The sequence below is a fragment of the Chiloscyllium plagiosum genome, chromosome 5 (genome assembly GCF_004010195.1).
Source record: "Chiloscyllium plagiosum isolate BGI_BamShark_2017 chromosome 5, ASM401019v2, whole genome shotgun sequence".
Taxonomy (NCBI): domain Eukaryota; kingdom Metazoa; phylum Chordata; class Chondrichthyes; order Orectolobiformes; family Hemiscylliidae; genus Chiloscyllium; species Chiloscyllium plagiosum.
The window spans coordinates 75,901,306-75,924,998 of record NC_057714.1 but is presented as its reverse complement, the minus strand read 5'-3'; the positions used below and the strand labels follow the sequence as shown (position 1 = coordinate 75,924,998).

Here is a 23,693-nt window from a genome sequence, read left to right as displayed (position 1 = left end):
TCCACATTGATGCCCTGGGGTTGGAGTGTTCCGAGGCGGAAGATGAGGCGTTCTTCTTCCATGCGTCTGGTAGTGAGGGAGCGGCGGTGGAGGAGGCCCAGCACCTCCATATTCTCGGCAGAGTGAGGGGGGAATTGAAATGTTGGGCCACCGGGTGGTTTGGTTGATTGGTGCGGGTGTCTTGGAGATGTTCCCTAAAGCGCTCTGCTAGGAGGCGCCCAGTCTCCCCAATGTAAAGGAGACCGCATCGGGAGCAACAGATATGTGTAGCCCAGTGATTCAGCTCAGTGACCAGAATTAGATGAAATTTGACTTATGGACCCAGTTTGAAGTTGGTTCTGGATTAGTGGTGCTAGAAGAGCACAGCAGTTCAGGCAGCATCTAAGGAGCTTCGAAATCGATGTTTCGGGCAAAAGCCCTTCATCAGGAATAAAGGCAGTGAGCCTGGAGTGTGGAGAGATAAACTAGAGGAGGGTGGGGTGGGGAGAAAGTAGCATAGAGTACAAGGGAAGGTCTGTGATAAAGTGGAATTATGGGTGAATCTGAATCACAAAGGTTGGAATTTCAGTTAAATCCACATCAAAATAATTGGTTTTAGAGACAGTTGCTGAGAAAACCGATATGGTTGTGTAACAGCTTTATTAGCTGCCTAATCAAATACGAGAAGAAATTGTGAAAGCAAAACACAGATGAACAAGATAAAGGAGACAAGATCATTGTTGGGCAGAAGGGCAGAATTTCTTCAAAATGGGCAACTCTGGAAAAGGTAAAAACAATGACTGCAGATGCTGGAAACCAGATTCTGGATTAGTGGTGCTGGAAGAACACAGCAGTTCAGGCAGCATTCGAGGAATGCCTGATGAAGGGCTTTTGCCCGAAACGTCAATTTTACTGCTCCTCGGATGCTGCCTGAACTGCTGTGTTCTTCCAGCGCCACTAATCCAACTCTGGAAAAGAAATGGTCTGCTAATGTTCAATACATTTTAATTTCTTTTTCAGTTCTGATGAAGAGTTACAATATGAAATGTTGACTCTTTTTTCCTTCTACATGTGCTGCTATACCTGCTGAATATTGCTAGCATTTTCTGGGGTTTTTTTGTTCAGGTTTCCAGCATTTGCAGTATTTTACTTTTGCACTTAACTTTGTGTTTTCAACAGTTGTTAATTTTTTTTTCATTAAGCATAAAGAAGGCAAGGTATACATAATGGTTGTTGTTTAGGGCATCCTTGGCAGAAGAATAACAGTCTTTGCTTTTATTGACTTATATCATCCTTGTGAAATTACTTTGAAATGCAATTCCACTTGTCAGCAATCACCTAGAACTAAATACCCCTTTAGCTATTAACGTCCTTAGCAATGGGCAAGGTACTGAAGAAAAAGATGGGAAATCAGGCAGAGTAATACTTGTGCAATTAATTTAAAGCGGATGTTTTTACTATCCACTTAAGCACTAAAGGTATATTTAAATAGGTGATATTAACAGACATGTGGTGTCATCTAAATCCTACCCTTTTTGTGATAAAAGATTATTCTGGATTGTTTGAGAGTTTAATTTTGAAAGTAATTGTCTTAATATACGTGGAGGTTTTAATTTAAGATATAGTAAACATACAAAATTAATCATGGAGGCCTACACAGCAAATAATAATATGCTTCTCTTAATATTCAGAACTTGCCATCTGTGGTAGTGAGTCATGTGTTGGATCCCAAACCTGGAGAGCGAATCTTGGATATTTGTGCTGCTCCCGGTGGAAAAACCACCCATATTGCAGCATTAATGAATGATAAGGTAGGACTACAACACTGAAAAATAATCTGCTTTGTGAAATAAATTAGACTACTTTGACCAAAATACTGGACACATTTTTTAATTTTAAAAAATGGTGGGATGTTTGTTTTCACCAACAAAACTACCCCTTGAATTCAACAGGGCATGTAAATAGAATGGTTAAGAAGGCATATGGGACACTTGCCTTTAATAGTTGTGGCAGAAATTATAAGAGCAGGGTGGTTATATTGATGCTGTACAGGACCTTGGTTAGGCCACAGCTAGAGTACTTTGTGCAGTTCTGACCACCGCACTATAGGAAGCTTGTGATTGCACTGGAGGGGACACAGAGGAGATTCACCAGGAATTTCCCTGGGAAGGAGCATTTTATTGATAAGAGGCTGGATAGATTGAGGTCCTTTAGAGCACAAAAGGCTAAGGGGGGACTTGTTTGAGATGTATATTATAATAAGGGCGTAGACAGGATGGATAAGAAACAGAACTTCTCCTTAGTTGAGGTCAGTAACGAGGAGGCATATTTTAAGGTGAAGAGCAAAAGATTTAGACATTTGAAGAAACATTTTTCACCGAGGGAACCTGGAATGCACTGCCTGGGAGAATAGTAGAGGGGGGGAAATCTCACAACCTTTATTAAGTGCATGGATGAGCACTTGAAGTATCATTCAAGGTTATGGGCCAAATGTTGGAAATTTGGACTTGTATAGTTTTGTCAATGCAGGCTCAATGGGCCAAAGGCCTCTTCTGTGTTTTGAGTCTTAATACTTTAAATCTACTACCCTTACTCATTTTGGCCTCCAAGTGGAAATGTAGTTGACTTTGAACAGCCCTCTGAAATGGCCTAGCAAGTAACACAGTTCAAGTCCAACTAGTAATGGGCAACAAATTCTGGTCTTGATATTGACAATCACATCCCCTGAAAGGATAAAGAAATATGTTATTTAGCTTAAACATTTAGTACAGGTAAACATGTCATGTAAAATTTCATCATTTTAATATCATTCTATGAAATGGAACACCATAGTGTGCAGAATTATACAAATTAATCTTACCATCCTAACTCCTCATATTCAAATTATGTTCAAGCTAATGTCAGCCTTTAAGGATCAACTGTTAAGTAATTAACTGTGAAAACGTTGATGTAGAGCCACTAAAGTGGACCAAGCGAAGGATTTTGGTTTCTTTTTTTTTAATCTGACCTCTTCCAAAATTAAGATAAATTGCCCTTTACAGATTGAAAAAAAGCTTGTTTTTTGACCAAAAATGCATGATTTTTAGAATGGGAATGTTAAAAAGTAATTTGTGATTTGGGACCATTTCCTATAAGACAGTTTAGGGATTTACCTTTCAGCTCCTGTAACCTTTGCATCTTCCCCAGTTGAGAGAGAGTCTTCATTTTTAATAAGAAATAGATTTTTTTTTAAGATGGGGTCAGAACTGACAGAATTATTAAGCAATTCTGTTCATTTCTTCTTAGTGCAATCACTGCTATTCCTGATAAACAGAGATCAGCATGGACCATTTCTAACAACATTTGGTGGAATAATGACTGTTTAAGTGTATGTTTTATATATCCTTTTTATCCTAGTTTTGCATAATATTCTGCAATGTGAGGGTGAATTAGAAGTGGGTTTGGAAGGACTATGCAGTAGTGGTAGGGCCTATGCACTCATCCTCACTGTAATATATATAATCTTGTGTGTAGTGCTTTAAATGGTGTATGATTTTGGTTCCCTCCAATGGTATTTTGATGCATTGGTTTTTTTAATGGTTATTGTTGCTTGTCTGTTCAGAAAAATATAACCATACAAATTAAACTCTTATACATGAAATTGTCATTTAAAATTTTAGACCAGAATTATTTGTTGCAATTTAGAATTTTATCACATTTTAATAATTATGGAAAAAGTATAGTTGTAAGCTTCAACTTTGAGTTAGTATATGTTTTAGCAGATAAAATGTACTATTTTATAATTTAGTAATATTGTTTCCTAACTGAATATTTCAAGTTCAGCAATAAAATTCCCCATAACAGTTTGTCAGCAGGCAAAGAAAATGATTGCAGATGTTGGAAATCTGTAACTATGTTCTGACAAAGCACAATACTTTTGAAAATTAACATTTTTCCTTTCTCCATAGATTTTGTCTGGTGTGCATTTCAGTTTTTGACTTTGATAATTGTAAACGTACAAAAACAGTAACCTCACTAAAATTTGGAACATTTAATATTTTGACAGGGGGAAGTAATAGCAATGGATAAAATTGCGAATAAAGTGAAGAAGATAAAGCAGAATGCTGAGAATTTACAACTAAAATGTATTAAAGTGTTTTGTTATGATGGAACTAAAGCACTGGCAAAGGAAGGCAATTGGGATGGGCAAGGTATGAAAGAAAACAAGAATTGAATAACATTAAACAGCACAGAGAAGTTGAGATTGTGCTTCTAATTAAAAAAGGCTTTGTGTTCTAAAATATGTCTTGTGGCCTAAGGATGTGACCAAGCAGTTTTTATTATTCTGTGAATGTCTAGGTGTAATTTCCAACATTTACTTGTACATCTTTAACACTTTAGAACAAAGCCTACTAGCATACCATTATTTTGTTCTGCCTAAGATGAATTATAGGAAAAAGAAGGGTGAAGCAGATCTGATGTTGAGAGAAAATAAATATGAGACATGTTTTAATTCTGACTTCTTCACGGCATATGACAAAGGAAATTATTTAATTTGAGATACTTTGAAGAATATCATCAGAGAATTTATTCGAACTGCCAAGCTTAAATTCAACCTCGTTGAAACACAGTACAATTCTTATCAAATTTAAAAGCATGGTCATTATGTTTGTTTCAATTGACGCAGCTAAATATTTTGGATTTCTATAGCAGGACCTCCATTTCTACCGGAATCCTTTGATCGTATACTTCTGGATGCGCCTTGCAGTGGGTTAGGTCAGAGACCAAATATGGCGTGTGATTGGAGTTTAAAGGAAATCGCTTCTTATCCGCCATTACAACGAAAATTGTTTAGAGTGGTAAGCTTTCCCTTCTGTATAGTTCTGTCTGTAAGCAGGTTCTGTTTGTTTTACACAACTGAAACATAATAACTGAAAGAAAATTCATTGAAGATTTATATATATTTTCTTGTCTTTGAAAAATAAATCCGTTTTCAATGGTTGGAATGGTGATGGCTTTGTGATATTATTACAAGGCAATTAATGCAGATAACAAAATATGCTGGAGATCACATAGGGTCAGGCAACATCCATGGAGAAAAAGCAAGCTAAAATTTCGAGTTTAGATGATCCTTCATAAGAGTTGACGTGAAGTGTGAATGGGCCAGCGTTTCTGCATTGATGGATGGGCTTGGACTGTTGGGGGACAAAGGATGTTGATAGCTCAGATTAAGTGATTAGAATGTGAGAATGGCAGAACAATAGCATGTCTAACTGCCAGACTGTAAAGCACAGACAGTCCCACTGGGATGGGGGGAGTGGACAGAGAGAGGACATGATAACAGAGAATGTAACAAGCAAAGCTAAAAGAAAGGGAAGGAATGGGTTCATGGTCTGACGATCTTGAAATCAATTTTGAGCACACAAGGTTGTAAAGTGCCTAGTCTGAAGATCAGATGTTGCCTTTCCAGTTTTTAGAACATAGAACATAGAACAGTACAGCAGAGAACAGACCTTTCAGCCCGCGATGTTGTGCCAACCACCTCATGTATGCACCCTCAGATTTCTGTGACCATATGCATGCCCAGTAGTCTCTTAAATGTCCCCAATGACCTTGCTTCCACAACTGTTACTGGCAACGCATTCCATGCTCTCACAACTCTGTGTAAAGAACCCGCCTTTGATATCCCCTCTATACTTTCCTCCAACCAGCTTAAAATTATGACCCCTCTTGTTAGTCATTTCTGCCCTGGGAAATAGTCTCTGGCTATCGACTCTATCTATGCCTCTCATTATCTTGTATACCTCAATTAGGTCCCCTCTCCTCCTCCTTTTCTTCAATGAAAAATGTCCGAGCTCAGTCAACCTCACTTCATAAGCCGTCCAGTCCAGGCAGCATCCTGGTAAACCTCCTCTGAACCCTCTCCAAAGCATCCACATCTTTCCTATAATAGGGCGACCAGAACTGGACGCAGTATTCCAAGTGTGGTCTTACCAAAGTTTTATAGAGCTGCAACAAGATCTCACGACTCTTAAACTCAATCCCCCTGTTAATGAAAGCCAAAACACCATATGCTTTCTTAACAACCCTGTCCTCTTGGGTGGCCATTTTAAAGGATCTATGTACCTGCACCCCAATATCCCTCTGTTCCTCCTCACTGTCAAGAATCCTATCCTTAATCCTGTACTCAGCTTTCAAATTCGACCTTCCAAAATACATCACCTTGCATTTATCCAAGTTGAACTCCATCTGCCACCTCTCAGCCCATCTCTGCATCCTGTCAATATCCTGCTGCAGCCTACAACAGCCCTCTATACTGTCAACGACACCTCCAACCTTTGTGTCGTCTGCAAACCTGCTGACCCATCCTTTAATCCCCTCATCCAAGTCATTAATAAAAATTACAAACAGTAGAGGCCCAAGGACAGAGCCCTGTGGAACACCACTCACCACAGACTTCCAGGCAGAATATTTTCTTTCTACTACCACTCGCTGTCTTCTGTTGGCCAGCCAATTCTGTATCCAGACAGCTATGTTCCCCTGTATCCCATTCCTCCTGACCTTCTGAATGAGCCTACCATGGGGAACCTTTTTGTTGTGATTTGCTGGAGCATTGCAGCATGCTGAGGACAGACAAGTGGGCATGCGAGCAGGACACTGTGTTAAAAAAGGCCTGTCATTTTAACACAGTCATTTTAAGCACCGCCGCCAACGTTGCATAAATGCTGCCCCCTCCACACTTCACTTCAGCTCTGATGAAGAACCATCTAGACTCGGAACATTAGCTTGCTTTCTCTCCATGGATGCTGCCTGACCTGCTGTGATCTCCAGTACTTTTTGTTTTCAGTATAGATTCCAGCATCTGCAGTAATTTGCTCCAATTAATTGAGACACCCAGGTAATGTTCCTTGGCCTAGGTTTGAATTCTGCCATGGAAATTCAATAACAATCTTGAATTAACAGTTTAATGATTGTCATAAAAGGCCATCTGGCTCACTGATATCCTTTAGGGAAGGAAACTGCCATCCTTAACTGATCCGGCCTACATATGACTACAGACCCACAGCAATGCAATTGACTCTTAACTGCTCTCTGGGTAATTAGGGATGGGTAATAAATGCTGGCCTAGCTACTTGGGTGTTTCTACCATAACATTTTTGCCATACTTATGCTTTGTAATCTCCACTAATAGTAATTAATGAACTCGTGTTGTCAATAATGAATGTTTTTATGTATTATTTATACTATGTATTATGTACATGTATTATATATACATTGGGGATCGAAATTTCATCCATAGATTTGTGATTTCTAATGCTTATTATTGAAAACAAATCAAGGATGCTGCTTTGACTCTATTGTATATTCCCGAGTAGCCTCAGCAGTAAAATCTAACTTGAGGAATTGGGTTGATAATGAAGGCTGGCTGTACCAGAGCCAGGTGAAATGGAGGAGCTGTGGACTCGTGACTGGGGTGGAGATCCCTGTCTGTACATGGTGAAATGCCCTCTATCTTTGGGTTTGTCTGATTACTTCTCACTTTATTACTGGATTGGGAACCTTTCTTTTTTTTTATTTTGCCAGAATCATCATGGAGGAATTTAAGTATGTTCAAGAAAATGTTCTCTATCACCAAGGAGATAGCCCTTCTAGAGAAGAGGTAAAACCCGACCTCCTGTTGGGAAATAAGGCAGGGCAAGTGACTGAGTTGTTAGTGGGGGATCTCTTTGGGACCTGTGACCATAATTCTATTAATTTAAAGATAGTTATGGAAAAAGATAGGCCTGGTTCACAAGTTAAAATTCTGAATTTGGAGGAAGGCCAATTTTAATGATATTAGACAGGAACTTTCAAAAGTTGACTGGGGGAGGCAGTTCACAGGTAAAGAGTTCAGTGCCAGCTAGTTCCTATTAGTGTGAAGACAAGGCTGGCAGGAGTAGGGAAAATTGGATGATTAGAGATATCAAGACTCTGGTCAAGAGAAAGAAGGATGCTTATGTCAAGTTTGGACAGCTGTGATCAAATGAATTTCTAGAATAGTATGTAGGCAAGACCAGTAAGGGCAGTAATGAACCAATTGCATTTTTACAACAATCAAGAATGCTTACATGGTCATCATTAGGCCAGCTGTCTAATCCAGACTTTTATCAAATTCAGATTTCACTATCTGCCATGGTGCATTTCAAACCTGTGTTACCAGTACATTGTCTTGGGGTTCTCTCCTGCCGACCTAACAAGTACACCTCCACTGACACACTTGTTTGTTTGGTGGAACAGGTCCTCACTCTCAACACTTTCTCCTTTTGAATTCTTCCACTTATCAGACCAGAGGTGTAGCCATGGGCACCTGCAAGGGCCCCAGCAATGCCTGTCTCTTCGTAGGGTACATAAAACAGTCCATCTTCCATAATTACGCCAGCAGCATCCCCTATCTTTCTCTCCGCTACATCGATGACTGTATTGGCGCTGCCTCATGCTTCCACAAGGAGTTTGAATAATTCATCAACTTCACCAACACCTTCCACCCTGACCTCAAGTTCACATGGATCATCTCGGACACCTCCCTCCCCTTCCTGGACCTCTTCGTCTCCATTTCCAGCGACATCCCAGATGTCCTCCTATTTCAGGGACCACAATTTCCCTTCCCGCGTGATCAACAATGCCCTTCAATACATCTCCTCCACTTCCAGCACCTTCGTCCTTGAACCCCATCCCTCTAACCACAACAAGGATAGAACCTCCACTCCCAGTCCTCACCTTCCACTGCACTAATCTCTGGATACGTGCATTATCCTCCACCATTTTCCACCACCTACAGACAGACCTCACCACCAAGGATATATTTTGCCCCCCACCCGTATCTATGTTCCACAGAAACCATTCCCTGAACAACTCCCTTGTTAGGTCTACGCCCCCTACCAACCCACCCTCCACACCCAGCATCTTCCCTTGTTGCCACAGGAGGTGTAAAACTTAAGCCCAAACCTCCCCACTCACCTTCGTCCAAGGCCCCTAAGGATCTTTTCACATCCAGCAGAGATTTTCCTGCACATCCACCCATCTCATCTACTGCATCCATTGCTCTCGATGTAGTCTCCTCTACATTGGGGAGACAGGTTGCTAACTCGTGGAGTGTTTCAGAGAACATCTCTGGGACACACTCACTAAGCAACCCACCTGCAAGTCCTGGCCTGCTCCACTGCCAAATCAAATCCATCCACTAACTGGAGGAAGAATACCTCATCTTGTGCCTTGGTACCTTTCAACCACACAGCATCCATACCGACTTCACCATTAGTTTCCAAATCTCCCCTACCTCCACCTCATCCCAGATCCAACACTCCAACTTGGTACTGCCCTTTTGACCTGTCCTACTTGTTCATCTGCCTTTAGACCGTACTGCCCCACCCTCCTCACTGACTTATCACAGTTACTTCCCCCACATCCGCATCCACCTATCGCCTTCACACCTACCTTCTCCCCCAGCAAACCCACCCATTTATTTCTCATTCCCCTTCCCTGTTTGTACTCCTGATGAACGGCTTATGCCTGAAATATCGACTCTCCTGCTCCTCAGATGCTGCCTGACCTGTTGTTCTTTTCCAGCGCCACCCCTTTTTGGATGCTGACTCTCCAGCACTTTCTCCCTATTTTTGGATTGCTAGTTCAGTGAAATTATCCAATTGCCACTATTTCCACATAGTCTGATTGATAGCCAGTTCCAGTAGATGAGATACTAGATAAAAGCTGGATGCAGCAAACTATTGTGTCATGTAAAATAGTTGTCAGTCATCATTCCAGCATTTCACTTGCAGAGTGGAAGTGAACTGCAGCCTCTATTCATTTTGTTTGTTTTCACTTTTGGTGGCTGGAAATAAAAGCTCATGTTTGAATTTGTCTGATTGCTCTGCTTTACGTGATGTTCCTCTACTGGATAGTGACAAGCTGCAGGTCTACAGTGGACACTGGAGACGGAATAGCAGTGACTTAGAGGGTGTTTAGATAGGATGCAGCTAGAGACAGGTAAACTGTGGGCCCTGGTATTTAACCATAACAAAGGTGAGAGATTGTGGAGTGATTACATGTGAGGGTGTGTCAGGCGTGGCTGTTGTGCAATTGCTTTGCTGGTGAGGGACAGCACTGGGATGTAATTCTTGTCCTGGTGCATAGTGCCTTGCAAAGAAGGTGTGGATACGTATCTTTTGGCAGATATCCCATAAGTGGTTGGTTGTTCTGGGAATAGCACATGGTAAGACAGGGTGAGGATCAGGTGAGAGCAGTGCCATAAGGAAGGGCCTGGTTGGTTTTAATGAGGTGAGTTTGATAAGATACACTCATCAGATATCCTGCTAGGCTTCATGCCAAGGAACTCTGTACAAAACTCTGCAAAACTCTGAAAATCTCTCCATTGCTACAACAAATCAAACTGCAAATTGGAGGAACAACGCCTCATCTTCCGTCTGGACAGCCTACAGCCCGGTGGACTCGATGTCAAGTGCTCCAATTTTAATTAACCTCCCTTCCCATCGCCTGACTCTCTTCCCAGCCCCTCCCTTCCATTCCTCTCGTTGACCCTTCCAGCCACCAACCAGATTCATTCCTCCCATCAACCAACCAGGTCATACCCTCTACGTGTATTCAACCGCATCCCCAACCCCCCACCTTTTATCTGCAGCTCCTTTTCCATCCACTCCCAGTCCTGAAGAAGGGTTACACCCAAAACATTGACTTCTCCACCTCCTGATGCTGCTTGGCTTGCTGTGTTCTTCCAGCCTGTCTACTTTGGATTCCAGCATCTGCAGTTTTTTTTTGTCTCTAACCATGTTGAGTATTTCTGCTTTTATCTTAGAATTCTAGCTTCTGCAATTTTTTGATTTGATGTTTGCCTCTGGTTTCAAACTCTGAAATGTTTTCCTAGGCAGTGAACTTACTAAAACCTGGAGGCATTTTGGTATATAGCACTTGTACAATAACACTGACAGAAAATGAAGAACAAGTTGCCTGGGCACTCGATTCTTTTCCTTGTTTAAGCCTACAGTCACAGGTAAGTATGTAATTAACCGAGTTAATGCAGCTTATAAAATGATTGTTATAGACCATTTTCTCCAATAAATCTGTGTGATTTGTACATAGAGTCATAGAGATGTACAGCATGGAAACAGCTCCAACCCGTCCATACCGACCAGATATCCCAACCCAATCTAGCCCCACCTGCTAGCACCCAGCCCATATCCCTCCAAACCCTTCCTATTCATATACCCATCCAAATGCCTCTTAAATGTTGCAATTGTACCAGCCTCCACCACATCCTCTGGCAGCTCATTCCATACATGTACCACCCTCTATGTGAAAAAGTTGCCCCTTAGGTCTCTCTTATATCTTTCCCCTCTCACCCTAAACCTATGTCCTCTAGATCTGGACTCCCTGACCCCAGGGTAAAGACTTTGTCTGTTTACCCTATCCGTGCCCCTCATGATTTTGTAAACCTCTATAAGGTCACCCCTTAACCTCCGACGCTCCAGGAAAACAGCCCCAGCCTGTTCAGCCTCTCCCTATAGCTCAAATCCTCCAGCTCTGGCAACATCCTTGTAAGTCTTTTCTGAACCCTTTTCAAGTTTCACAACACCTTTCTGATAGGAAGGAGACCACAATTGCATGCAATATTCCAACAGTACGTTTTAAATTTTGATTTTTTAAAAAATTGGAAATATTTTTTAACATTGGTAACACTGGCATCTAGCCAGTGATGCCTCTATCCCATGAATGAGTAAAAGATGCATGTTTATCTAGTCATATTCATTGCTGTGATCTGAAGCTGTTAAGTGCTTAGTCGACCATTCTTTAATCATTCATGGGATGTGGGCTTTGCTGACTATGCCAGCTGGTTCTGTATGTTGATCCTTTAGTGGATGTGGTGCCAATCACACAGGCTTCTTAGCCAGGTTAGTGACAACCTGCCAAAGTGTTGTTTGAGCTACACTTTTCTGGGCTTATGGAGAATATTTTACCACACTCCTGACTTGTGCCTTGTAGATACTGAACAGGCTTTTACATGTGAGTTACTTGCAGCAGGTTTCCTAGCCTCTGACCTGCTCTTGTTGCCATAGTATTTATAGGGAGCTGAATAAATACTTTAGAACATAGAAGAATACAGCGCAGTACAGGCCCTTCGGCCCTCGATGTTGCGCCGATCCAAGTTGACCCTATCTAAACCCCTAATCATCTTATACACCTCTATCAAGTCGCCCCTAAACCTTCTTTTCTCTAGTGTAAACAGCCCCAAGTGCCTCAGTCTTTCCTCATACGATTTTTCTTCCATACCAGGCAACATCCTGGTAAACCTCCTCTGCACCCGTTCCAGTGCCTCCACATCCTTCCTATAGTCTGGCGACCAAAACTGCACACAATATTCCCGATGCGGCCGCACCAGAGTCTTATACAACTGCAACATGACCTCAGTACTCCGGAACTCAATTCCTCTTCCAATAAAAGCCAGTACGCCATATGCCTTCCTCACCGCACTATTTACCTGGGTGGCAACTTTCAGAGATCTGTGTACATGGACACCAAGATCCCTCTGCTCATCCACACTACCAAGTATCCGACCATTAGCCCAGTACCCCATCTTTTTGTTATTCTTCCCAAAGTGAATCACCTCACACTTAGCTACATTGAATTCCATTTGCCACCTTTCTGCCCAGCTCTGCAGCTTCTCTATATCCTTCTGTAACCTGCCACATGCTTCCTCACTGTCAACAACTCCTCCGACTTTTGTGTCATCCGCAAACTTGCTCACCCAACCTTCTAACCCCTCTTCCAGGTCATTTATAAAAATGACAAACAGCAATGGTCCCAAAACAGATCCTTGCGGAACACCGCTAGTGATGGCACTCCAAGATGAACCTTTGCCATCCACTACTACCCTCTGTCTTCTTCCAGCCAGCCAATTCCTAATCCAAACCTCCAACTCACCCTCCATGCCATACCTCCGTATTTTTTGCAGTAGTCTACCATGGGGAACCTTATCAAACGCCTTACTAAAATCCATATATACCACATCTACTGCTTTCCCCTCGTCCACCCCCTTTGTACCGATGTTCACTGGGGAGGACTTCAAAAGCATTCCAAAATTACTGAAAAAAAGAGGCAAAAGATGAGGAGGAAATAAATGCGATTATTATCATTTGAGAACAAGTATTAGGAAATCTTGGATGTGGCTAGAGACCGAGAAATCCACTGGACCAGTTTTTATCTTGGGATGCTTGGGAAGTAGGTACCAAAGTATGGTACTTCTAAACTTCATACATTTTAAATTAAGTTGGGGTGTCACTCCCATTACCCAAACCCTCGTAACTACCATTGTTTCAACATCCAGTCACAATCTTAGTTCTTGGTATCATGGCTGTCAGTATTGTTGTGGTTTCACCAACCTTAAGTAACTTTATTTTTGTGGAGAAATGGGCGTAATTAATTCTTCATTTTAGGACTTTAGACTCAGCATGTATGTCAAGATCCCAGATAGAATTTTTTATAAGTTTGTGTTTCTGAAATAAAAAGTTTTACTTCAACTTTGATAATGAAGTTGTTGTTGTCTCTTTGTATTTAAATCATTATTCATAATTAGAGGTTTTATGTTTATAATGTCATTTTTCAATGTTCTACTTGATATGAGTGAAAAGAGAATGTTCATAAAGTTTAAATTTAATTTTTTTGTTTTTGCATTTGCAATCTATTTGCTCCAAAAACACTACTTTTAATGGATTAGGTTTTCTTTTTAAACATGCATCTTTTCATATAGGAACCTCACCTGGGTGAAGAAGGAATGATGGGTGCTGGTCTGTCCAATGATCAGCGGCAATTGCTGCAGAGATTTGATCCAGCCAGCGTGACTGAAGGGCATACCAGTGTTTCTTGTTCAGATCTGGACAGCAGCCAGATAGAACACTTAATCAAGTCTGCTAATAAGGACACAATAGGCTTCTTTATTGCTAAATTTATGAAGATGCAGGATGGCTAACAGTTATTAACTGTAATTAAAATAACCCAAATTCTGGAAATACAAAACAAAAACAGGAGATGATGGGAATTAGATGCAGGCCCATTAGCATCGGTAAGGAGTTTAGATCTGGTTATTGATGTTTATAGTGTACATCATTCATTAGTGGTTTAATCATTTGTAGGTTCTTTGTGGACTGAAAACCTGAAGCTCTGTTAAGAGCATCATCAGTATATTCTTGTGACGGCAATTCAAAAGCATTGTTGCTATGGTAGCAGTAGATTTTGCCAGCTGTTCAATGGGGTCATAAACCATGCAGTGAGAAAGATCATTATGGGCTTTTGCATTTTATACAGAACCCAAGTTGCAACATTTGGTTTCAGCCACTTACTCATTTCTTAAAAAAAGGTTTGTCGATGGAATGTACAAAACTGCATGTGAAATGTATGTACTTAATGTTGAATTTTACGAGTTTCATGTTATATTTAAACATAAGTGAATATGTTTTGTGATTTATAAAATAGAAATGTGAATTTTTTTTGTCATTTGTAATTTTTAATGATTGTTAAATTTTGTACTTTTATAGGTGATGAATGAAATAGACTAATATCAGCAATAAAATTGCACAGCATTTGCAAATACGCAATGTAATCGAGCAGCATCAACATTGCTTCAAATTTATTAAATAAATATATTAAAGTACTTTGATGACATAATAATCAGCCTAGATAAAGGGAACCAGGAAACATAATAAATATCCGGTATAATCAGGTACCACATATCAAGGTAATTAGCAAGATGAGGTTGAGATGTTAGAGGTAATAAAGATAAAGTCACCATAGTCTTAGCAGATCATAAGGCTGCTGTCCCATTAGAGAGAGATAACTTGATGGTTTAACATGAAGGTCATCACACCTTGGCCATTTCTGGTCTCCTGACTATAGGAGAAATATTGTTAATCTTGCAAGGGTGCAGAAAAGATTTACAAGAATGTTGCCGGGGTTGGAGGGTTTGAGCTATAGGGAGAGGCTGAATAGGCTGGGCTATGTTCCCTGCAGTGTTGGAGGCTGAAGGGTGACTTTTGTTGGGTTATAAAATTATGAGGGTCATGGATAGGTTGAATAACCACTGTCTTTTTCCCAGGATAGGGGAGTCCAAAACTAGAGGGCATAGGTTAAAGGTGAGAGAGGAAAGATATAAAAGGGACATAAGTGGCAATTTTTCACGTAGAAGGTGGTGTGTGTATGGACTAATTTGCCAGAGGCAGTGGTGGAGGCTGGTGTATTTACAACATCTAAAAGGGATGTGGGATGGAAAAATTCTTACTAAGGCTCGCTCGTATCGATCTGAATTAAAGAAACTGACTCTCGCCACACAAGCCTTGAGTTATTGACTGTTTCATGAGCTCGCAGGGAGAGACAAGTCGACCACGATGGTCACAAGTCACTCTGACGAGCTGCAGAGGGTTGCGTGATTATATAGGTTACAATCATTTAACAATTAGCAAACTGTTAATTGAACCATAATGAGTAAGTGGGCAATCGGCCCAGTCACTAGACTCAGTCACGTAGCTGTCTGGACAGTGCTAGTTAGTATTTGATAAGCAACGTTAGTATAACAATAGCTCATTGTAAAAGAAGAACATTCCCATGGCCTACGCCATACTAGTCTGAAAACGCCCGGTCTCGTCTGACCTCGGAGGCTAAGCAGACTCAGGCCTGGTTAGTACTTGGATGGGATTCCGACTGGGAATACCAGATGCAGTCGGCTTTTTTGATCACACAGCATTGCCCTTTGATGTGAAGGTCACTGCTTGTCACAGGCCACTCGGGTGTTTCCTTTCTTCCGGGTGGTGGAAGTTTGAATAAAGATTCGCGCACCTTGTGTCTCACACCTGCACACACACATGGGTGCTGGGGGAAAATATAAGCACTACCGCAGTTAGGTGGTAGTGTGGGGGTTTAAGAAAGAGAAAAAAGGACAAAAAGGAATGTCAGAGGTTCTTTAAAAAAAAAAGAACATTCCCATGGGACAGAGTTCACTATGAAGTGCTAGGACAACTACAAGGACAGCCATGTTGCTGAGGGCAGGAGCATACAAGCAAACACTAAGATGAGAAATAAAATGGATTCCAGGCTTTTAATATGTGACAAGATGGCTGCTTGGGTTACAACAAATCTCCCACAGTACATGAATGGGAGGAGTTTAGAGGGATATGAGCCAAATAGGACTAGATTAATTGAGGATATCTGATTGGCATGGATGAGTTGGACTGATGGGTCTGTTTCTGTGCTGTATGATTCTATGACAGTTGTTCATGGTAACCTCAGCCTGTGTAGGAAGTGAACCCATGCTGTTGGCATCACTCTGCATTGTAAACTGGCTGTCCAACCAACTGAGCTAGTCGACCCACTCCCTCCTCAATTTGTAAGAGGATAAGGGGGGTATTTTCAGGAAGCCCTGCAAGGCAAACTGTAACTCACTTTCCCAGGAAGAGACTCCTGACCTCAAGAGGTTTCATAATACCAGGGCAAATGTGGACAAAGAAACCTCCTGCTGATTACCACGTACCACGCATCTTCTCCTGGCAGATGATTCAGTACACCCAATGATGAACAATAGTTGAAGTAGGTATGGAGTGGGTGGGGGGAGGTGGGGGGGGGTTGGAGTGGGGCATGGGGAAGGTGCAGAATGTACTCTCGGTGGACGGCTTCAGTGTCTATCACCGAGACCAGCTTGATAGCACCACTATTGATTGGGCTCAAGGTACATCTTTGCTAGACTAAGTGAGCAGGAGGTACTGAAGGAGCCAAATAAATAGAAAAACGTACTTGACCAGCTCCTGATTAATCTGCTGGCCACAGATGCATCTATCTATTAAAGTATCGATATGAGTGACCACCGCACAGTCCTGGTGGAGACAAAGTCCCGTCTTCAAATTGAGAATAACCTCCATTGTGTTATGTGGTGCTATCACCATGCTAAATGAAATAGATTTCAAACAGGTCTAACAACACGAGACTGGGCATCTGTGAGACACTATGGACCATCAACTGCAGAAAAACTATTTTCCACCACATCTGCAACCTCGTGGCCTGGGATATCCCCACTATACCATTTCCATCAAGCCTCAGCAAGAACTCTGATTCAATTTAAAAAAACAAGAGAGAATGCCAGGGGCAGCACAAGGTATACCTAAAATCAGGTGTCAACCTTGTGAAGCTACAAAACAGGACTACTTGCGTACCAAACAGCATATGCAACAAGTGATAGAGCTAAGAAATCTCATGATCAGATTTAAGCTCCAGTCCTGTCATATTCAGTCATGAACGTTTGTTGGAAGAATAGAAAGGCAACATATTATCTAAATGGAAAGAAACTTCAGAGTACTTCAGTGGAAGGATCAGAGTGTCCTCAAGCACAAATCACAGAAAATTAGTATGCAGGTACAACAGGTAATAAAGGGAGGTAAATGAAATTTTGCCATTTATTACTAAAAGGATAGAGTGTAAAGGTAATGTTCTGCAACTATGCAAAGCATTAGTGAAACTGTATCTGGAATACTGTGTACACTTTTAGTCCCCTTACTTGAGGAGGGATGTAGTTGCTTGGATGCAGTTCAGAGGAGGTTCATTCCAGAGATGAAAGGTTTGCCTAATGAAGATATATTGAACAGTTTAGGCCTACATTCTCTGAGATTTAGAAGAATGAGAGGAGATCCAATTAAGGTATATAAAATACTAAAGGGGATCGACAAAGTATATGTCAAGATGATATTTTCTCTTGTGAGACAATCTGGAATGAGAGGTCATAGCTTTAGGATAAGGGGGTAGCAGATTTAAATCAGAGATGAGGAGAAGTTACTTCTCTCAGAGTCAAGAATCTGTGAACTTCACTGTCCCAGTGGTGGATGCCAGAATATTGAGTAAATTTAAGGAGGAGATAGGCAGATGTTTAATTAATAATGTGTTGAAGAGCTATGGGACGTGGGTGAGAAGGTGAAGCTGAAATGAAATCAGCCATGATCATATTTGAATAGCAGAACATGGCTGAAAATCCTGCATTGCCTAGTCCTGCACCGAGTTCAATTGTTTATGAATTGTGTACACTGGAGGAGGAGGCTCTGCATACTACCCCACCTGCAACAATCAGGTGCTGATAAGGATGAAGTATTTATAACAATTGCTGGCAGTGATCCACCTCCACCTCCTCCAGACATCCCTAGGATCACAGTTGGTCATCTTAAGTCAACTCCATTCATTCCACATGTTATCAAGAGATGGGTGAAGGTATCGGATACTGCAAAACTCTGGTCTCTGACAGCATTCTGGCAATAATATTGAAGGTTTGTGCTCCAGAATTTGCTGCGTCCCTACCAGGTTGTTCCAACAGACATTTGTGCTGGCACATGGAACGTTTGCTAGGTATATCCTGTAAACAAAAATCAGGACAAATCAACCCAGCCAACTACCATCCCATCAGTCTACTCTTGATCATCTGTAAAGTTAGGGGAGTCAATGGCCAATTGGTTTTATCTCGGGATTATTAATCCAGAGACCTCGGTAATGTTCTGGGACCCAGGTTTGAATTCTTCCACAGCAGATGGTGCAATTTTAATTCAATAAATTTACAAAAAAGCATCTGGAATTAGTCTAATGATGACCATTAAACCACTGCGATTTGATTTATTGTTGTCACATGTACTGAAGTACAGTGAAAGGTGTTGATCTGCATGCCATACAGGCAGATCGTACCAAACACAGTGTATCAGAGTAGCAGAACAGAGTGCAGAATAAAGTGACGAAAGTGCAGAGGGAGATCAGAATTAACATTTGAGAGGTCTGTTCAAAAGTCTGATAAAAGCCGGGAGAAAGCAATTCTTGAATCTAATTATCAGGAAAAACTCATCTGGTTCAGTAATGTCCTTCAGGGAAGGAAACTGTCATCTTTACCTGGCCTGACCTATATGTGACTCCAAAACCACAGTAATATTGTTGGCACTTAACTGTTCTCTGGGCAATTACCGATGGGTGGCCTGGTCAGTGATGCCCATATACCATGAATGACTAAATAAAAGAATGATGGAAGGTGTCATCATCAGTGCTGTCAAATAACCTTGGGATCCACTCAGTTCCTGACCTCATTATAGCCTCAATTCAACAAACTGCATTCCAGAGGTGAGGTGAGATTGACAGCTCTTGACATCAAGACTGCATTTGACTGAATGTAGCATCGAGAAGTCCGAGAAAACTGGAATCAATGGGTATCAGGAGGCAAACTCTTTGCTGTTTGGAGTCAAACATGGCACATAGGAAGATGTTCATGGTTGTTCAAAGACAGTCATCTCAATTCCAGAATATCTCTGCAGGAATTCCTCAGGGTAGTGTCCTAGGCTCAACCATCTTCAGCTGTTTCATCATTGACCTCCTCTCCATCATAAGGATGGAGAAGTGGGAATGTTCAATAATAAATGTGCAATGTTCAGCGCCAATTGTGCCTTCTCAGATACTGAAGTAGTCCATGTCAAAATTCAGCAAGACCTGGATAATATCTAGGTTTCGGCTGACAAGTGGCAAGTATCATTCGTGCCACACAAATGCCAGGCAATGACCATCTCTGATATTATATAATCACTACCCCTTGACATTCAATGGTATTACCATCACTGAATTTACTCATGATACTTATCTTTATTAGCTGAGCCATAGAGTTTAAGAGCAGGGAGGTTTAAATATTGACAAGGTCACAGCGATAGTAATGTGTGCAGTTCTGAAATCCACATTACGTGAGAGCTGTGGAATGTGCAGAGGAGATTTACCAGGACATTGCCTGGGCTAGAGGGATTTGATTATGAGGAAAGATTCGGGCTGTTTTCCTTGAAGCAGAGGAGACTGAAGGGAGACATGATTGACATGAATATAATTGAAGGACATAGGGTAGATAGGAAGAAACTTTTCCCCTTGGTAGGGGGCTCAATTGACTGTGAGGGATAGATTTAGGCTAAGAGGACGTTTAGTGGGATATGAAGACTTTTTTTCACACAGAGGGTGGTGGGAAATGGAAGCCACTGCCTGTATTGGTGGTAGAGGCAGAGGTAGAAACACTTTGCAAGGAAGAACAAAAGAACATAATATTATTTAAATGGAGATAGCTTCAATGTAAAGAGGCTTGGGGGTACTTGGGCATGAACATAGAAAGCTAGCACATAGCTGCACTGGATAATCAGGAAGGCTAGTAGAATATTGGCTCTTATTTCAATGGAGTTGGGAGTATAAGACTACGGAAGACTTACTGCAACTGTACAAGGTGTTGGTGAGGCCACTCGTGGAGTACTGAGTGCAGTTCTGGTCCTCTTAAATGGAGGTGGATCAAGAGTAGGCCATTCATTAGGATGATCACTGGTATGGAGGAATTGTCTTCTGAGCAAAGGTTGGGACTCCACTCTCTGGAGTTTATCATAGAATCATACAGTGTAGAAGATGCCCTTCGGCCCAACAAATCTGGACCATGTGAGAAACACCTCACCTTCGACCTAATCCCTTTTACCAACACTTACCACATCACCTTGAATGTTATGACATATCAAGTGCTCATCTAGATAGGATGTGAGGCAACTCTCCTCTACCACTCTTCTAGGCAGTACATTCCAGGACATCACCACCCTCTGGGTAAAAGACCTCTCCTCTCTTCCCTCCCAAACCTTCTGTCCTTCACTTTGAATCTTTGTCCCCTCATGACTGACACTTCAACTAAGGGGAACAACTGCTCCTTATTCACTCTATGATCCTCATAATCTTGTATACTTCAATCTAAGTGCCCCTCAGTCTTCTCTGTTCCAATGAAAACGTCAAGCCTATCCCACCTTTTCTCGTAACTTAAATTTTCCATCCCAGGCAGCATTTTCATGAATCTCCTTTGAAACCCCTCCAGTGCATTCACATTCTTACTGTAGTGGGGAGACAAGAACTGCACTGTAGCTGTGGTCTCAATAAAGTTCTATACAATTCCATCAGGATTTGCAATTGTAATCTATGATTCAATTGATAAAGCCAAGTGCCCCATATACCTTTTTCTACACCCTACTAACAAGCCCTTCCATTTTCAGAGATCTATGGATAAACAGTCCAAGGTCCCATTGTTCGACAGAACTTCTACTATCATGCCATTCATTGAATACTTCCTTGTAAAATTATTTTTTCCAACGTGTACTACCTCACACTTTTCAGGGTTAAATTCTATTTGCCACTTATCTGCCCACTTAACCATCCTGTTTATATCTTCTTGTAGCCCAAGACACTCAGACTCACTGTTGACCACTCGACTAATCTTTGTGTAAGATTAGTAAGATTGCAGATGAGAGAGTCATCTGTGTCATTTATATAAATGATAAATAATGGGGACCCAGCACAGATACCTGTGGTGCGCCACTGAACACTGGCTTCTAGTCACTAAAATATCCTACCATCATCCTCTGTCTCCTACAACTGAATCAATTTTTTCAAGTTTATCAAATTATCAGGTACGTCATTGTGCACTTGCCTTCTTGATAAGTCTGCTATGTGGAACCTTGTCAAAGGCTTTGCTGAAATCCATATAAACTACAGCTGCACTATCCTCATCTATACACCTTGTCACCTCCTCAAAACATTCAAACAAATTTGTTAGGCATGATATCCTTCTGACAAAGCCATGCTGACTACCCCTGATCAAGCCTTGCCTCTTCAATTGCAGGTAGGTGCTATCCTTCAGAATTTTCTCCATAGTTTCTCAACCACTGACATGAGACCCACTGGTCTCCAGTTCTCTTGATTATCTCTATAACCCTTCTTAAATGTAAGACCCATATTAGCTGTTCTCTAGTCCTCCTGTGGCTAGAGAGGAATTAACAATTTGGGTCAGTGTCCTTGCAATCTCCTTCCTTGTCATAGCAGCCTGGTCCACCTGGAGATTTGTCATCCTTTGAGCTTGCCAACACCATCAATGCCTTGTACTTCCCAATGTCAATTTGCTCAAGCACCTGAGTCTCTCTCCCTGGGTTCCGTACCTTCATCTGCATTCTCTTGAGTGAAGACAGATGTAAAGTATTGGATCAACACTCTACCAATGATCCCTGGCTCCACCCACAGATTGTCCCCTTGGTCTCAAATAGGCCCTACACTTTCCTAAGTTATCCTCTCCCCATTAATATACTTATCCAATATCATGATTTTTCTTTCTTTTACCAGCCAGAGTTTTCGCATATCTCTGTTAAGCTCCACCCTACACTGTCTGTACTTCACTAATGCCTTTGCTTATTTGTTCCCCGTGTACCCGCTAAAAGTTTCCCTTTTGCTTTTCATCATATCCTAAATATCTCTGTTCATCTGTAGCTCTCTGGATTTGTTACTCTTTCCTATCACTGTTGAGGGAACATGTTGGGCTTGTACCCTTCCCATTTCCTTTTTGAATTTCTCCCACTGCTTTCCTATCGATTTACCCACCTGTAGCTGTTCCCAGTCTTCCCCGGCCAGACCCTGCCTTATTTTACTAAAATCCGCTCTCCATCCATTTCAAAACATTTTTTTGTAACTTGTCTATTTCTTTGTACATAATAAGCTTAAATTGTACCATCTTGTATTCACTATCACTAAAATACTCCCTCACCACCATCTCAACCACCTGACTGGCTTCTTTCTCCCTCTACATATTGGCCTAAGAAGTTCTCCTGTACACATTTCAAGAAATGCACTCCATCCAGACTCTTAACGCTATGTCTATTCCAGTTAATGTTGGGAAAGTTGAAATTCTGACTATAATTACCCTTTGTTATTATTTTTTTACACACCTCCATGAATTCTGCACAAATTTGTTCTTCAATTACCTGCTGACTCTGATGGGAGATTACTAAACACCGAGCAATGTGGCTGCCCCTTTTTTATTTTTAAGCCTTTCCGACAAAACTTCATTTGATGCCACCTCCAAGATATAATTACCCTTTGTTATTATTTTTTTACACACCTCCATGAATTCTGCACAAATTTGTTCTTCAATTACCTGCTGACTCTGATGGGAGATTACTAAACACCGATCAATGTGGCTGCCCCTTTTTTGATTACTAAACACCGATCAATGTGGCTGCCCCTTTTTTATTTTTAAGCCTTTCCGACTAAACTTCATTTGATGCCACCTCCAAGACATCATCTCCCCTCACTGCAGTAACTGTCTCCTTAACTAATAATGCAATGCTTCCTCCTCTTTTACTCCTTCCTCTGTCTCACCTGAAGATTCTATATCCAGGAACATTGAGTTGCCTATCTTATCCCTCCCTCAACCAAGTCTCTATAATGGCTACTATATCAAACTTTCATGCGTTAGTCATCATCTTTCACTCATCCATTTTATCTGTGACATTCCTAGCATTAAAGACCATCCAGCCTTGCCTTACTCCCTTGAAAATTAATAGTTGTACTCCCTCTGACTTAGTTGTTTTACTGTAATACTCTGTGGAGAAAGTGAGGTCTGCAGATGCTGGAGATCAGAGATGGAAATGTGTTGCTGGAAAAGCGCAGCAGGTCAGGCAGCATCTAGGGAACAGGAGAATCGACGTTTCGGGCATTAGCCCTTCTTCAGGAATGAGGAAAGTTGGTCCAGCAGGCTAAGATAAAAGATAGGGAGGAGGGACTTGGGGGAGGGGCGTCGGAAATGTGATAGGTGGAAAGAGGTCAAGGTGAGGGTAATAGGTCAGACTGGGGTGGGGGCG

At 41.4% G+C, this 23,693-nt stretch overlaps 1 protein-coding gene and 1 pseudogene across 8 annotated transcripts in view; both read left to right on the top strand.

The window, feature by feature from the left end:
• nsun6 (NOP2/Sun RNA methyltransferase 6) overlaps positions 1-14,778 on the top strand; it is a 40,677-nt gene extending 25,899 nt beyond the window's left edge. For 2 of the 8 annotated variants that reach the window (XM_043690410.1, XM_043690408.1), the window contains exons 8-12: positions 1,671-1,790; positions 4,025-4,169; positions 4,669-4,817; positions 10,877-11,002; positions 13,757-14,774. In XM_043690410.1, coding sequence (XP_043546345.1) covers positions 1,671-1,790; positions 4,025-4,169; positions 4,669-4,817; positions 10,877-11,002; positions 13,757-13,975 — 759 coding nt within the window. In that variant the 3' untranslated portion in view covers positions 13,976-14,774. Of the gene's footprint in view, positions 1-1,670; positions 1,791-4,024; positions 4,170-4,668; positions 4,818-10,876; positions 11,003-13,756 lie in introns of all 8 variants that reach the window. The other 6 variants (XM_043690407.1, XM_043690413.1, XM_043690406.1 and 3 more) reach the window with 6 other exon arrangements.
• An 828-nt stretch (positions 14,779-15,606) lies between these two features.
• LOC122550381 lies at positions 15,607-15,724 on the top strand (annotated as a pseudogene).
• Positions 15,725-23,693: the final 7,969 nt, after the last annotated feature.